Here is a 17252-nt window from a genome sequence, read left to right on the forward strand (position 1 = left end):
CCAACAGACCTGCTACTAGGATCTACCTTTTCTCTGCACTTATTATCATGGGGATTTCAATCTAGGCAGATTTATTGGCCAATAAAACTGTAATTTTAGATCTTGTGCTTTGGTTCGCTAGCTATTGCACTTATGGACATAGTATTGTTCTGCCTTTAGCAATTGGCATCTTGGCACTTGTCTGTGTACTTTACCACTAAATTCTATTACTATCACATTGACCATCAGTTATATTCTGTGCACTTATTGAAATAATCTATGCTGTTAATGCTTTTTTCTTTTTTTAATGTATTCATTGTATAAGGATGTACACAAGTTTAGACATATACGTCCCCAGTCCTTTTGCGGTCACGTATTCACCATGTGGTGTGCATGTGCATGTGTAGGTGCTTGTGTGCGCTCGTGGGGTGGTGCATGAGCATGGTGGCCTAAATTGGCTTGCATGTGCTGACATGTGTGTTTATCTTTGTGTATATATGGTAGCTCATGTGCTTGCTTTGATGCTTATGCCTAGCTTAAGGATTTTATCATCGTTTTTTCATCCCTAGACCCGTATTCATTACTTTTCCACAAATTAGCATATTATATTTATATTTTTTCACATATTACCATATTACAGTTGCAATCTTTCCATGATTTTTTCCTTCCTTTAATTCTGTTTATGGTGCTTTTGTATTTATTGCACAATCATGATATTTCATGGCTTTTCATGTTTTTGAAAGTACTAATCAAGATTTTGTTAAGTGGGCTGTTTGGTTATGAAATAGAAAGGGTCCTAAAATCTTGAGATAAAAAATGTCTACTTTGACTAGTTTTTTCCAAATTCACATTTTTCTCTCTTTGTTACCTTTAGTTTTCTCCATTTTTGAACTTTCACCTTTTAACAACTCAACACTTCCTAAAGATTCTTAACTTTTGAAATTCAAAAAATTCAAATTCATTAAAGGGATAAAATCATGATTTTGAAATTTAAGAAACAAAAAAAAAAACTCCAGCCTTAGATACAACTTATATTGCAAATATAGTATAAGGTGCAAATTAACCATGATTCATTTTGGTAGGTCTTGGTTTTGCAGGAATTTTAAGTGATACTGTCATAGCGTCATTTACTCTATTCCTCTACCTTTCTTAGGTTTTGCAGGCTCTTTAAATGGTGCTGTCACTTACTCTTTTCCTCTCCCTTTACCAAGCAGTGGTGGTAACTGTTCAGAATGTTTCTTTCCTAATACCTTGTATGCGAAGTTTCTGAAACTCCTTTCCTCTTGTCTATCACATCTGAGCAAATTTTCTCCTATTTCTTTCTTATTTACCAGGCAATCACATCCAGGCAATTGCATCATTGACTAACTTATCTTTTAGCAATAACGCCTTACTAATTTGACTTCAATGTTTATCTTCTCAAGATGTTTTGTTCTTATAATGGATGCTTAAAAATAATTATGGATTCTTAAAATGATTCTAAATAAAATTTCATAAATGCTACTTTTAGCATCTAATTTATGTCCAGCATTGTGCTTGTGTCCTGATTCAACTACTTTTTTCACTGTTCCTAAAAGTTGTTTGTATGTTCCTTTATGATGCTAAAGATAATCATTGCTTTCATCTATAGGGGACAATGTACCAGTGTTCCTGAAACTATGAGTTTGTAAATTAGTAATCAGCATCTGAAATCCAATATGATTTGTGTGTTTCTTATTTCCAGCTTATTAGTGGAAAATTGGAAAATTTTTTTTCAATTGTCAGAATTTTAGTATATTATCTTGTAGTCCTGAACTGATGACTGCGTCATTTTTTTTTTCATGAATATCACTGTTGAGCAGCTGCTCGCATAAAAAACTTTAGTTATGGTTTTTGAATCATAATTTATTGGGTTGAATTTGTTTTTGTGTGGCTGTGATGCAAACTAGTTGGTGATTCTGCTGAAAAGTTGGAGAACAAGGGTGCTGAAGAGGAATCCTTGGTCTGTAAAACTGATAATGTTAGGGAGGCCAGTTCTGAGGAGTACACATTCAAGGAATTTGTATGTGGAGAGGAAGCGCTGAGGATTTCCTCTTCTGAGCCATACTGTTTAAGCCGTCCTATTAGGCGAGGCCACTTTAATGTTTCTGAACATTATCCTCTACAGCAGGTACTATTCACACCACAGGATGCTTTATACAGACAATGTAGCTGGTGTATAAATGTTTTGTCTATGGAAATGACACTCACTCCATGCCTTCACTACCTATCTGATTAAGCTGCAAAATAAACTTTATTTTTGAGAACTTGCATGGAATGCAAGAGGCCAAACATCAAATAACTTGGTACACTTTATGAGAACCAAGGTGTGAAATATCACAAGGTTTGGTGTGTACCTCTTAGTACATATTGTACTGGGGCCCTATACCACCTTCTTGGTATAGGGAAGCTCAATGTGATAGCGAGACTCGATTTGGAAAAAACCATCGAACACAGTCCCAAACCGCTCGAACTGAGGTCAAACGAGTGGTTTGAGGGTGGATCCAGTTTTTTTTTTCCTTGAACTGCTCCCAACCGAGCATTATGCTTGGGTACTGCTGAAGAAGTGGGTTAAAGCATGATTCTCTCTTCTTTTGACTATTTGAATTACTGCAACAAAAGAATATTGTAAATCCAACACCATAAAAAAACTTGAAAACTTAAAAACTGATAAAAAACATTGGTATGTAAGCTAGTGTTTAGTGCATGATCATTGATGATGTTAGTGATCACTTGAATGATTTTTGGATTGCAAGCACTATGATAGTTAAATTATGCTTTTCTTTATTATTTGCATTTCAGTTGCTAATTTAACTCACTGTTAAATGTATCTCAGGTTGCAATTTGTATGATGTGTGATATTTATGCATGTTAATGACTTAAGCATACATGGAAAACCTTGACTAGGTTATTTAACTTGATACTCCCACCTTGTTTTTGGCCAAAAAAAAAAAAAAAAGACAAGCAAACACCCAAATCAAGGTTTGAATGCCAACAAAGACCATAATGAGGGTGTCTGAGGCTTATTTATGCATATCCATCGATATCCTTTGTTTGCATGATCCTTGAAATGGTGCATGTCCTCTGGCTGAGTAAGGCAATATTGCTTCTTGGTATGTTGAATGATGTGTAGTCGTTGATAGCACAAAAAATAACTCTACTCACTACATAGGTAGGATGAGTCGAGATCGTATCCTCAGGGACCTTGGGCTAAGTTGAGATTGCAAAATAAAAAAAAAGAAGCGTTGTTTTGATTTAGAAAATAAATTATCTTAAAATTGATGTAATTAGAAAATAAAGAGCTCGGGAGTTTTGAATTAATCTTGCACTAGCAGAGTTGTATCTCTTTTCTTTTAATTAAATAGATGCGATTAATCTTAGGAAAAATACCTATCTTTCCTTGGCACGCCCCGTATCCGTAGATCACGGCGCGTCTCCGAAAAGTACTAGGTAAACAACTCTTCTTTCCTCGGCACGTCCCGTATCCGTAGATCACGGTGCGTCTCCGGAAAGTAAAAGTTGTTCCTAATATTAATCTAACAAGAAAGCATAAATAAAAGCATATGAAACAGAGCAAATAAAGAACTCATGATGATTTAAATAAAAAGCATAATCTTTATTGCATATAAAGAAATACAAGAAAGTTTAGAATAATAAACCATCTCTGTGTTGTTACAAAATTTCTTCTCCACTCCCGAGACTGCTAGCCTAGCTGCTCATGAAGTAGTCCCTTTCTATCCCTCTATGCAAAGCTCTAGAAGAATTTCTGGGCTCCTCCAATGGGAGTACAAAAGTCTTTTTATAGGTGTTAGGAGGGAGGAGTTTTACATGATTTTTCGATGTGGGACTAAAAAAAATGCTAAAGACTAAAAGATGGATAGATGAGATGGAAAGATCACAAATAAATAAAGAAAATATCAATCTTTCCTCTCAAAGTATTTTTAAATATTAATTTTTTTCCTTTAATAAGCATCTGTTCGTCCGCCAGCAAAAACTCCCTGCGAACCCGCCTGCCGCGCGCCCACTCGCCGCGCCCCCACGATGCCGCGTCCGCTGCCGCTGCTTCCGCGTGAACCCACCGCGTGAACGCTCTTTTTTTTTTTTATTTCAAAAGAAACTTTTGTTTTTTCACAATGACGTCTATATCTTTTTGGATTCCTTGCATAGTATCTTCATTTTCTATAATATCGTATGCATTCTTCTTTTATTTTAATTTTATTTTAAGTCCAATTTTCTTCAAACTTGAGTCTTTTTGATCTATGAATCGGATTCTTTGTATCGGCGATCATCTTTCCTGTAAAACATAAAAAGAAGCATCAAATTCTTAATAAATAAAATAAATTAAATATGATTTTTTACTTTAAATGACTTAAATTAAGTGTTTATCACACCTCCCAACTTGAATTTTGCTCGTCCTCGAGTAAAATAGATATATCAGTATTGTGTACCGACTCGATCTTGAATAAAAAGTTAGGTTAGGCATCCCAAAAGGTAGATGATACCTGGTCAGACCATTAAAGAGATACTTCATTGGATTATCAATTTGACCCAATTAGTGGCTGAGTATTAACTAAAAAAATTTCAAGTGCTTTTCTTTCACCAACTTCCCATTTTACTCTTTAAATCCTCTAACTTAATGTGAGAGGGGTTTATTATCTTCTTGCAATTTAGTCCCCTTATTATCCACTTTTTTTTTTTTTTAACATTGTCCACCTTTTTACGCGAACCACAACACTTACTTAGGCGAAAGGGCCCAGTTACTCAGTAGGAAACCAATGTTTTTTTTTAAATAAAAAGCATAATCTAAGGAGAATTTTTGCATACCTCAACCTTTCCACCCAATCTCTCATGAAGCAGATTCTTTATTGAGATCAGTAAGAAGAGGGTTGTAGAATCACTCCTAAAATTTGGTCTAGTCTAAACCCTACCATTCATTGGTTTTTTTAATAATTTATTCCTCAGTATCTCTAAAATTATCTTGACCGTTAATCATTCATTTATTAGGATGCCTAATTGACTCTTAATCAAAATAAAATTCGGATACACAAAACTAATTATTTCTGACCATACTCGAGGATTTGATTAATTTTCATTTCCTTCCCCCCCCAACTTAGTCTACATTGTCCTCAATGGAGTAGGAAAGCAAAGAAAATAAAAGGAGAGAGTGCACCTGGGATAATTTTGCTTCGAAAGTTGAAGATAGCTTCATTGATTAATAGGCTCTTGTTCTAAATTCCTGTAGTTGCAGTAAAGTGAAAAAATATGAAATCGTTGGGTTGCCTCCCAACAAGCGCTAAGTTTTACGTCTTCAGCCAAACGTCAAGTTTATTGACAGATTCTTCCATACAGAGCGGTCCTTTATTCTTAAAAAAAATGAAGATCAGTTAAAACAAAATAAAAAAAATTTGGGTTGCCTCCCAAAAAGCGCTAAGTTTAACGTCTTCAGCCAGACGTCATATGCAATAAAACCAACAAGAGGTGGGCAATGGCTTATACTTGATTGTCCACGGAGGAGTGGTTTTATCGTGTGGTGTATCCAACAAGGTGTTAACTTCTTTCCTATATCCCTCAAAGTCATATACTCCAAAGTGAGCCAAACAAGTATCTAAGGGGTCTGGTGCTAGAATTGTAGGTGTTGCATCTTCTATAATGTCTTCTAGTGTATCTACTTCGAAGCAACTATCCATTGATGGTCCTTGGGAAGCACCAAACACATTCAGTCTCAGTTTCTTATTCCCAAACGATACATCCATGACTCCTGTCCTACAATTAATGCATGCATTTGCTGTAGCTAGGAAGGGTCGTCCTAAGATAATGGGAATTTATCTTGGGTTGCCACTTAGTTCCATGTCGAGAACCAGAAAATCAACTGGAAAGTAAAACTCATCTACCTTGACCAAGACATCCTCAAGCATTCCACGTGGTTCCTTAATTGATCGGTCGGCTAACTGCAGTATGACTGATGTGGGTTTCAGTTCTCCGAATCCAAAAAGTTCATACATCGAACTAGGTAAAAGATTCACACTTGCCCCTAAGTCCAGAAGAGCTTTTTCAATGTGATAATCTCCTATAACACAGGAAATGATGGGGGCTCCTGGGTCCTTAAGCTTTGGAGGAGTGGCATGCTGGAAGACAGAACTAGCCTGTTCAGTGAGGCGTACTTTCTTTGGGATTTGTGATCTAGATTTACGTTTTTGGGTGCACAAGTCCTTCAAAAATTTGGCATAAGCAGGGACCTGTTTGATTGCGTCTAGAAGGGAAGATTAATTTGGACTTGCTTAAACAATTCCAACATCTCGTCGAGTTTTCTTTCCTTCTTATCTGCAGGAATAGGAGCTTTCAGGGTATCCGAAAATGGGGCTTTAGGCAAGTAAGATGATTCCGATGCAGTTGGTTCCTTCTCTATTTTTAGGTCCTCTTGTTCTTGAGTGATTTGGCTTCGGTTAGAGGTTTAGGGTCGGTCTCATTGGTTTTACTAGTATGTTCAATGACCTTCCCACTTCTCAGAGTCATGATTGATTTGGCATGTTCAGAAAAAACTTCTGGGGTATTAGAGCTTTCAATCACAAATTGCCCTCTTGGGTTGCTCTCGGGTTGGCTAGGTAATTTTCCTCCTTCCCTCCTACTGAATGCAGTCGCTAGTTGACCTATTTGGGTCTCTAGCTTAGCAATGGATTGTGTGTGGGAGTTAAGGATCTGAGTGTTGACTTCTAATCGTTCTAGTGCTTTCAGAATTTTTTCCTCAAAAGTTGAGCTGTGACCAGTAGTAGACGGTTGAGGAGCATTTTGAAATTGATGGTATGGTCCATGTCTATATGTTGGGTCCTGATATTGAGGTCGAGGTGCAGCAGGGTCAACCATTGGTTGTGGTCTCCAGGAAAATTTGGATGGTTTCTCCATCCGGGGTTATAAGTGTTCAAATAAGGATCGTTTCCTGGTCTGCGAGCTTGTTGGACTTGAGCTTGCTGAACCTGCTCGTGCATAAACTCAGAAAATTGAGGTGCGGCTGGGCATTCACTAACAAAATGGTTCGGACTTGCACACAATGCACAAACTTCTTGGATTGGGTTAGGTGGAATTGGGGATTGTCCAGTACTTAGAAGACGGTCTAATTTTTGGGACAGTTCATCTACCTTACTGTGGATATCCATGACGTTTCCAATCTGATAAATTCCACTTCTTTTTTGTTGAAGCATGGGTTGTTCTCTAGAAGTGGCAGACATATGATGTAGGGAATTCTCACTATGTGTTTCAAAGAGCTGTCAGGCTTCATCCTCACTCTTTAGCATGAATGTCCCACCACATGATGCATCAACCATTTGTCGGTGTTTCTCCGATAGACCATCATAAAAACACTGACAAAGTTGCTATTTAGGGACAGCATGGTGTGGACATTTACGAATGAGGTCCCTTAACCTTTCCCATGTCTCATGAAAAAGTTCACCCTCCAATTGGGAAAAACTGGTGATAGCTTTTCTAATTTGATTTGTTTTTCCGATTGGAAAGTATTTTTTTAGAAATTCTCTCTGAAGCTGATCCCAAGTTGAAATGGTTATAGAGTCTAAGGAGTTTAACCAATGTTTGGCTTTGTCCTTAAGTGAGAAAGGGAACAGTTTCATCCTAAGGGCATCATCTGAGAAGTTTTGGATTTTTACTGTGGTACAAATTTCAAGAAATTCATCTAAGTGTTTGTATGGGTCCTCGTTACTAAGTCCATAGAACGATGGCAATATTTGAATAATGCTAGACTTAATCTCATATTGGGTAGCTTCTACTGGAGGTGCTTGAATGCATGGAGAGTAGGTATACGAGGATGGAGTGAAGTATTCTCTCAATGAGCATGGAGGATTAGCCTCACCAGGTGCAGCCATGTTTCTAACTCAGATAGTCCTAAGAGTCTTTTCTAATTCTTCGTCTAATGGTTGCAAGTCGGGTTTTAGTGATCATCGACCTAAAAGGTCTATGTAGGACTATGCTAGTCTGTTAAGGATTTTTTTTTTTTATTTATTAAGAGGAGAAGAGAGGAGAGAAAAGAGTTCTAAAGAAGAGATCCTAAGAAGTCCTAAAACTAATAGAAGAATTAGTTGTGGTTAGATTTTAATTACAATCAAGTTAGCACGCAGTGGACTCTCTATCCTAAAGTTACCCTAGTTCTAGATAGCTCCTAACTGTAGTTAGCCTTCAAGCCCTCCAAGTCAGAGCTTGACCAACCAACTGGCCAGGTAAGTGTAAGGTTGGTGGGAGTCCCCCCGTTGCTTTTCTTAGACACCAATTAAATTGGCCAGGTCAGCGAACGGAACCAATTAAAAACCACCTTCCTTCGGGCCCAGTCGTCCCGCAAACCACTTGCCTAGACACCAGCTAGCTGACCAAGTCTAATCCGGTTCAACTCTCAGGGTCACTTGTCCTAATGAGCTCGAAATCCTTAGGGGTCAACGTCTAATTAATTTTAGATTAAGGTCTAGGTTATGCAAATGCAAGAGAGTGATTTGTGGGCCAAGGAAGGGTGATCAAATCCCCACCTTATCTGATTAATGGGTTATTGCCCTTAAGATTAATTATGGTGATAAGATGCAAAGAAACAAGGTATCTAATCAAGTTAGAAATTTTTATATTTGAGGTTACGCTATTTTAGTTAAGTGTTATGAAATGTCAGTGATTTTTTTTTTTTAAATTCAACCGTGCCAAGGTCCTCGGCAACGGCGCCAAAATTTGATGCGTAGTCGTTGATAGTACCAAAAATAACTCTACTCACTAAGTAGGTAGGATGAGTCGAGATCGTATCCTCAGAGACTTTGGACTAAGTTGAGATTGTAAAATAAAAAAAAAGAAGCGTTGTTTTGATTTAGAAAATAAATTATCTTAAAATTGATGTAATTAGAAAATAAAGAGCTCGGGAGTTTTGAATTAATCTTGCATTAGCAGAGTTGTATCTCTTTTCTTTTAATTAAATAGATGCGATTAATCTTAGAAAAAATACCTATCTTTCCTCGGCACGCACCGTATCCGTAGATTACGGCGCGTCTCCGGAAAGTACTAGGTAAACAACTCTTCTTTTCTCGGCACGTCCCGTATCCGTAGATCACGGTGCGTCTCCGGAAAGTAAAAGTTGTTCCTAATATTAATCTAACAAGAAAGCATAAATAAAAGCATATGAAAGAGAGCAAATAAAGAACTCATGATGATTTAAATAAAAAGCATAATCTTTATTGCATATAAAGAAATACAAGAAAGTTTAGAACAATAAACCATCTCTGTGTTGTTACAAAATTTCTTCTCCACTCCCGAGACTGCTAGCCTAGCTGCTCATGAAGTAGTCCCTTTTTATCCCTCTATGCAAGGCTCTAGAAGAATTTCTGGGCTCCCCTTCCAATGGGAGTACAAAAGTTTTTTTATAGGTGTTAGGAGGGAGGAGTTTTACATGATTTTCCGATGTGGGACTAAAAAAAATGCTAAAGACTAAAAGATGGATGGATGAGATGGAAAGATCACAAATAAATAAAGAAAATACAAATCTTTCCTCTCAAAGTATTTCTAAATATTAATTTTTTTTCTTTAATAAGCATCTGTTCGTCCGCCAGCAAAAACTCCCCGCGAACCCGCCTGCCGCGCGCCTGCTCGCCGCGCCCTCGCGATGCCGCGTCCGCTGCCACGCCCGCGCGTCCGCCCGCGTGCTCGCTCGCGCCCGCGCTTCCGCCCGCACGCTCGCCCGCGCGCCCGCGTGACCGCGCGCTGCTTCCGCGTGAACCCACCGCGTAAACACTTTTTTTTTTATTTCAAAAAGAAACTTTTGTTTCTTCACAATGACGTCTATATCCTTTTGGATTCCTTGCATAGTATCTTCATTTTCTATAATACCGTATGCATCCTTCTTTTATTTTAATTTTATTTTAAGTCCAATTTTCTTCAAACTTGAGTCTTTTTGATCTATGAATCGGACTTTTTGTATCGGCGATCATCTTTCCTGTAAAACATCAAAAGAAGCATCAAATTCTTAATAAATAAAATAAATTAAATATGATTTTTTGCTTTAAATAACTTAAATTAAGTGTTTATCATTGAACCTTGATGAGAAATATTTGTGCCTTTGTGGAAAGGTGTGGAATACCACAAGAATTTGTTAGTGAGTACAATAAGATGGTATAAGGAATTGGTATCTGGTTACAAGGCCAAAACTGAAACTTATCGATTCAAAGATTGAAAACTGAAGACCGGACCTAAGTTTCCTGTCTCAGAACAAAGGTGGCACAAACTGAAAGCTTGAATTGTCAAACAACTAGAGAAAAACCACTTGGATGCCCTGATCCCTAAGACCTTCAGCTGTGGAGATTTAACTTTTAGATATTTTATTTTTTCAAAAGATCCATGATTTTATAAAATTCATATTTTTCAAATTTTTTATGGCATTCTGTGACACATGCTGTTCTTCATTTGTTACAGGTTTTTGAAGATTTATATACTATCTGGAGCTGGCTATTGATTGAAAAGTTGCATATTCCTCCAGCAGATAGAAATCTATATTCTGCTATCCTTGTTGTGCCTGAAACATTTGATAATCGCGGTACATTTTCTGGTTTTATTACACTGGTGCTATACATATAAACTTTCTGCACACCATTTGTTTAACATTGCTATGTTTCACAAGTGTTTCTTGAACATTAATGCCAGTAGAAATGCAATAATTAAAGGTCCATAACATGTGTATCTTTCACATGTGAAGTTAATCGCTTCCTGTAATTTGATATATCACATTTTTGCGAAAGCTAGTCTTCATCAGATAAGAATAAGATTAGTACTATCATGTGGTGATAGGTTTATATAACCGAAGGGCCTTTCAGCTTCTGCCCCTTGATATCCTGCAAAATTGTTAAACTTGGTCTCCCATAGATAAGAGGTGAAGTAAAAAAGTAATGGTAGATTTTGACAATAATTTCCTTTTTCTTCAAGATGTGGAAACTTTTCATTTCATTAATTCATAAGGCTATATGTTTACTTCAAAGTTTCAAATTTCTCATGCCACTTTTCAGTTGCCATTTTTAGGCCGTAAAGTGATATACCTAGATTACATAATTTGTTTCAGCTTTTTACTATAAGACCTTGAGGATATTGTGTAAATCTTTTCATCAAAATCTCCATGTAAGTAAGCAGTTTTTAAATCCATATGGTGAATTATTACTGTATGGATAAAGACTAATGCTAATAATACATTTGTGGTTGCGATGTGGATGCCCTCCTTTTTTATTGCACCTTTTTGCAACTAACCTTGCTTTATTTTTCACTATAATTTTATCAGCTCTTAAAATCTTAACTATCTATTTTCATGCTATGGTTTTGTTCCCATTATGTCAGATCAGTTAATGTCCAATTGTTCTTAAGTATGACCTTCAATTTCACTATTAATTGCTTGGTTCCTAAAAAGGGTGGTGCTATAAAGTTCATACTGTACTAGAATGAGGATAGTATATTGTCGATTAAGAATGTATCGAATTCAGATTTTTCTCTAGTCTATTGCTTTATTTTCTATAGTAGGTTCTAATAATACATGTCTTGTACTTCTAGAAGGTATAATTGAAAGTGTGCTAGAACTACTAGGATGTCTTTTCTTCTTGGTTAGAGATTGTTGATTGAAAAGGAAAACCTTATTGCTATAATATTGTTGTCGGATATTTCATTAACTTTTGAACTAATCTAAAAAACCTATTTACATTGCTAACTAACGCATAACCTACTAATACAACATGCATAGATTTTAGCCTCTTCTTTTTGATTATTGGTATCTCTACTCTGGTTAAACTCCCACACACTTTAATGTAATTAAATCTAGGTTTTCTTTTCTTTTGAAGTTTGGTGGAATTTTCATCAGTGTCATTATAAGGTATTTAGATTAATATGTAATGTGTGGATAGGGGGGACTCCCCTTAGAACTTCTTGAGGAACCTTGAACTAGTCAACATAAAACTAAACATGTCCAAAAGGATTCTGTTTTTCATTTTGCTATCGTGTTGAATTGAGGCTACAGTATTGGAGTGAGGCGAATAGTGAAAAGCAAGTTCATGTGTTATCCCATGTTCTCGTCAAAATATGAGTATCTCATTAGAGATGTATTCCCCACCTGAATTAGTCCTAGGTTTCCTGTTTAAGGGTAGACATTGATTCAGCAGATTATGCATCGCATAGTAGGATGTAAGGCTTGTAGCAATTAAATCAAATTAATAAAATATCCAAAAATACCATTGCAAAAGCTAAGGTTGCAATCAAGGACTACTGAACCGGAACAGGATGCCGTGCTGGTCGACTGGCGATATGGTTCCATACTAGTCCGTGCAGGGCCGAACCGATAGGGCAAAGAAAGGGAGAGGGAGAGGAAAGAGAGGAAGAGAGAGGGAGGGGGGAGAAGGAGAGGAGGCCGTCGGAGGCCATCTAAGCTCTTGCCCAGATTGGTAAGGACGAAGGGAGGAAACGATCGAAGGAGAGAGAGGGAGAATCCTCCTTATCTGGTGTTCGGAGGCTGTTGGAGGTCTCTGGACAAACGGTGCTACCACCGCGACATCTCCTATGGCCGGTGAGTGAGTGGCAATGGAGGGCAAGGCCGAAGGAGCCGAGGAGGGCCTTCGCTGCGGAATATAGGTTCACCTTTGTTTCATATTTTTTTTGGTTTTATCGTGCGAAGTCGGCAACTACATTGCCGATCTTTCTGCATTTTATTTTATTTTTATAATTTCGGTTGAAGTCGGTAACCACGGAACATGGTCGAACCCTTGTACCACAACGGAGGAGGGCGGAGGCCCTCCTTGGCTTCTCCAGCCTCGGCCACCCTCGCCACTCACGTGCTGGCTGTCAGAGATGTCGCGACGGCGTCGCCGTTTGTTCGGAGACCTTCAATGACCTTCCGACATCTGGTAAGGAGGATCTTCACCTCTCTCTCTCCTTCAGTCCTTCCCTCCCTTCGCCCTTATCGAGCTCGGTAAGAGCTCGGATGGCCGTCAGAGGCCTTCTCTTTCTCTCTCTCCTTCTCCCCCCTCTCTTCCTCTCTTTCTTCTCCCTACCTTTGAGACGGCCGTTGTGCCATTTTTTATGTTGGAACCAGATCGGTTTCCTATTAGTACGGTTCGGCATAGCCTGAATCAATGTCCGTGGATTTGGTATCGAAATCCGTGCTAGCCGACTGGCGGTACGAATCGGTACAGGTGCGTACCATATCAGATCGGACCGGCGAGAACCGACACAAACGAAGGAAGCAAACCGAGAGGAGGAAGAGAGAGAGAGAGTGATAGAGAGAGAGGAGGGAACAATGAAAAGGAGGGAGGGAGATATGTATATGTATGTACATGTATATACATATGGATATGTATGTACATATCCATATGTATACACACACACGCGCACACGCGCGCGCACACACACACATATATATGCACACACAAATATATATATATGTGTGTATATGTATGTATGTATATATATATACACACACACACACATATACATATATGTGTATATATATATACACATATATGTGTATATATATATATATACACGCATATATATATACATACACATATATGTGTATGTATATATATACATACACATATATGTGTATATATATATACACATATACACATATATGTGTATATATATATACACATATACACATATATGTGTATATATATATATATACACACACACACACATATACACACATATATATATATATATTTGTGTGTGTGTGTATATGTGTGTGTGTGTGTGTGTGTGTGTACATACATTTACATACATATATGTATATACATACATACACATACATCTATGTATATACATACATACACATATATATATATGTATATGTATGTATGTATACCTAGATACATACATACGTATGTACGTATATATCTTCTAACATTTTTCTTTTTAAACTTGAAAGATGTTGTGGATTCTTTTGGAAGGACAATCCCATGTTAATTCACAATTTTAACGATTTTTGTTTACTAACATGTCATTGCATAAGAGAGCATGGGATATGTGATCTCTGCTTTGTCTCTTCTTTGCTATTTAACTTTGCCTCTAATAATGACCCTCTTTATTCTAGCATGACTGCTTACTAGGTGACCTGATACCAGCCACAAAAGAAAATCTGTGATCATCTCCCCCCCTTTTTTCTCGAATTTTTTCATTGGTATCAATTGTCAGGTCTGTGTTTGTGCTCTTTGTGGATCAGTAGTCGGTTTATTGCATCTTGGGACTGATCAATCTTGGACCGTATGGTCCAATCTTGCCTCAAACCACCGTCCATTCTATTATTGTATCTAATTTTTATTTTCATGCCATTTGATCAAAGTTGGTATAAAAGGAAAATACTATTTTCATGGTTTTGGTATTATATTACATCCATTTTGTGTCCTTGTATGTTGGAGCATAATCACTGTTATTGCAGACCTATATACAACGAGGACATTGGTACTGAGAGTACTGCCCTAATACCAACCAATATAGACCTGAACTGTACATATCATGCTGGATCAGGCCCTGAACTGTACATATCATGCCGGATCAGGCCCAAGCCAAGGGTGAATAGCTTGGTACTAAATGAAGACCTTAAAACATGAGTTTTCTTTTTCTGCCATTTGAAGGTAGGAGAAGGATGGGACACCCCTGTATATTGAGATTTTAGTCTTGCTATACAGGACCAATGTTAAGAGCCCGTAGAAGTCCGTTATGTTTTGGCCAACCATTGACTACTGGATTTAGAGGGTCCATATACTGTATCATGGTTTGCCGTACTGCCAGGTATACAGCATACTATACCTTATCGATATGATTTCTCATACTGTACTGATACTCGATACGCTATCTCGTGTTATACCGAACCGTATACAGGCACTATAATAGGATAGTACTGGTACAGAGTCTGGTACTAAGATAGCGAATTATGCTCTATATCAACATGGGCACAATTTGAGTTCTCTCAGCATGGTGTTCAGATTAGTTTGACTCTATGAATTCATATAATTTAGTAATTTTTACCTTAGTGTATATGCATTGCAGAAATAGGGGAGGGGCATTTGTGGTTAAAAAGTGGACAAATGGAAACATGAAGGGAATATTCCAAAATTCAAACTCCCTTCTTAGTAGTATAGTTTGTCATTCTGAACCAAATTTTACATAAAGCTACCAGAAAATGAAAATAGATAAGCTTTTGTCCTTCTATATGCTTTTATTTTAATTTTTTTTAAAAATATTTTCATTATTTTGTATGTGGGCCCTTAGCCTGGTTTTACAAAGGTGCTGCTTCCACATACACACCTCTTGGGATCTGCTCACACTCCTTCCATGTTCATGCTTCAAATAAAGTATTGGGGCTTACCTCTAATGCTTCAGTGCATTAGTTTATAGCTGATTGTAATGAGCACTGCACATGCATGTAAACTTGATTGACATTGTGAAGGTGTTTAGGTAATCGAGTAATTCTGTTCATCTTATTATGATATCAGACCAGCAAGCATGACACATACTAGTCCTTTAAATATAACGATATCAACCTCTTTTGATGTACTGATGATATGGTAAGAGTTTTGATTTTATTTTTATTAACTCCAATTATTAACTTCTAAGATATAGCATTCTTGTGGCAGTTTTTCATCTTATTCTTTCCTGCTTGATGAAAACGCCTGCCATAAGAAAGCAGATTCTAGGAATTCAGAAGCTCTTTGACATTTTATTTCATTTTTATGTTTCATTACTAACAAACCTTAGCCATTGATTTGAGGGTGGACTTTTTTCATCCATTTAAGTTATGGATATTAAAGTTCATGTTTATGATCAGCACTGCAAATAATAATTATATCTCTATAAATTTCACCTCTATTTCATCCTTGTGTGCTCTATATTAAACAGATTTCATATCATGCTTGCTCATTATAATCTGCATCAGCCTGTTCTTACTTGTGATTTCTCAATGTATGCTGCCAGGAAATTTTTGATTTAACTGCATATGTGTCATGTTCGAACCCAATAAACTCAACAATCTCAACTTATACATCTGTGAAACTTCTGATATTTATATATGGGATAACCCCATTATTCCATTTTGTAATGGATGCTGAAGCAAGAATAGCCTTTTCTTCTTATTTCCCTTTTGTTTTTACCCCCTTAATAATTTGTTTATATTGGAAAAGCAGGACGTTATTTTGAATAATCTGGAGTTTCTTTTTTTCTTTTTTTCCTGCAGAAATCAAAGAAATGCTTTCTATTGTGCTGCGGGATTTAAGATTTAGCTCGGCAGTGGTACATCAGGTCCGCAGGAGGAATATATTTATGAGCCACTAGTCTAAACTTTGTTATCCATGCAAGCATTTATGACAAATTATTTGATATGAAACCCTTTTATGTATTTATAATTGATTTGAAATGTGCGAAAAGGGACCATTCTAACTAATCCATTTACCAATAATTTATATAACACTAAATAGCAAGGTTTTAAATACTGCGGGATGGGGCCATCTCGATTTTTCTGTGGAATGGAATGCCTGCATATCAGCAAGGCCGTCCTGCCCATCCCAGTTATTTCCTGACTCATCTTGTCCTGACACTTGGGAGTTGGGATGCTGCCCTGTTTTGACACTTGGGGTAGTGGGATGCCCCCGCCATCTCACCGGTATTTAAAACCTTGCCATATAGGTTCCAGAATCATTCTAAAATAAGTTGTTAGTTTTACAAAGTTGCAACTTGAAATGGGTCCTAATTTATTGTAATAAATATTTTGACCTAAATTAACCAATATGATGCTTGCAAGTTAATTTAACCTAAAATAAATTTTGGTGAAGAATTTAAAATTCAAATATCTTTTCCAATGTTACATGTCCTAAGTTTTGAATCAGAAGTAGAATATTGACAACTTAACAACACATGAATTTTAGGCTAAATATCTACTCGACTAGCTGTAATGTAGGAGTTTAATTTTGTCTGCCTGATAGTTGATGAAAAGGTTTGGCATCTTGGTACCTTACCCCAAACTGGTACCATCTAGGTATGGTGTCGGCATGCCCAGTATGGTGGTTGATTTGGCATACCAAGACTTGGCATGCCTCCTGTACCGAAACTTGGTTCAGTACTATATGGTACCGGTATGCTAGTGTGGGATGTTATGCGTGGTCCGACGAACCTTGGTTGATGATATCAGAAAATAATCCTACCCATTCTTTCTTTTTTTGATTGACTTCTAGGAAATGATAGAACAATAATGCCAGACATGGAAATAC

General features: G+C 37.2%; 1 protein-coding gene and 1 non-coding gene across 5 annotated transcripts in view; both read left to right on the forward strand.

The window, feature by feature from the left end:
• LOC105031965 (actin-related protein 9) overlaps positions 1-17252 on the forward strand; it is a 64083-nt gene that overhangs the window by 12090 nt on the left and 34741 nt on the right. For all 4 annotated transcript variants that reach the window (XM_010906269.4, XM_010906270.4, XM_073245397.1 and 1 more), the window contains exons 7-9: positions 1908-2128; positions 10438-10558; positions 16223-16287. In XM_010906269.4, the coding sequence (XP_010904571.1) occupies positions 1908-2128; positions 10438-10558; positions 16223-16287 (407 nt within the window). The remainder of the gene's footprint in view (positions 1-1907; positions 2129-10437; positions 10559-16222; positions 16288-17252) is intronic.
• LOC140852775 (small nucleolar RNA R71) lies at positions 7375-7480 on the forward strand. The gene has a single exon (XR_012135673.1). It is a non-coding gene; the product is annotated as a small nucleolar RNA R71 (small nucleolar RNA).

The sequence above is a fragment of the Elaeis guineensis genome, chromosome 11 (genome assembly GCF_000442705.2).
Source record: "Elaeis guineensis isolate ETL-2024a chromosome 11, EG11, whole genome shotgun sequence".
In the NCBI taxonomy this organism is placed as follows: domain Eukaryota; kingdom Viridiplantae; phylum Streptophyta; class Magnoliopsida; order Arecales; family Arecaceae; genus Elaeis; species Elaeis guineensis.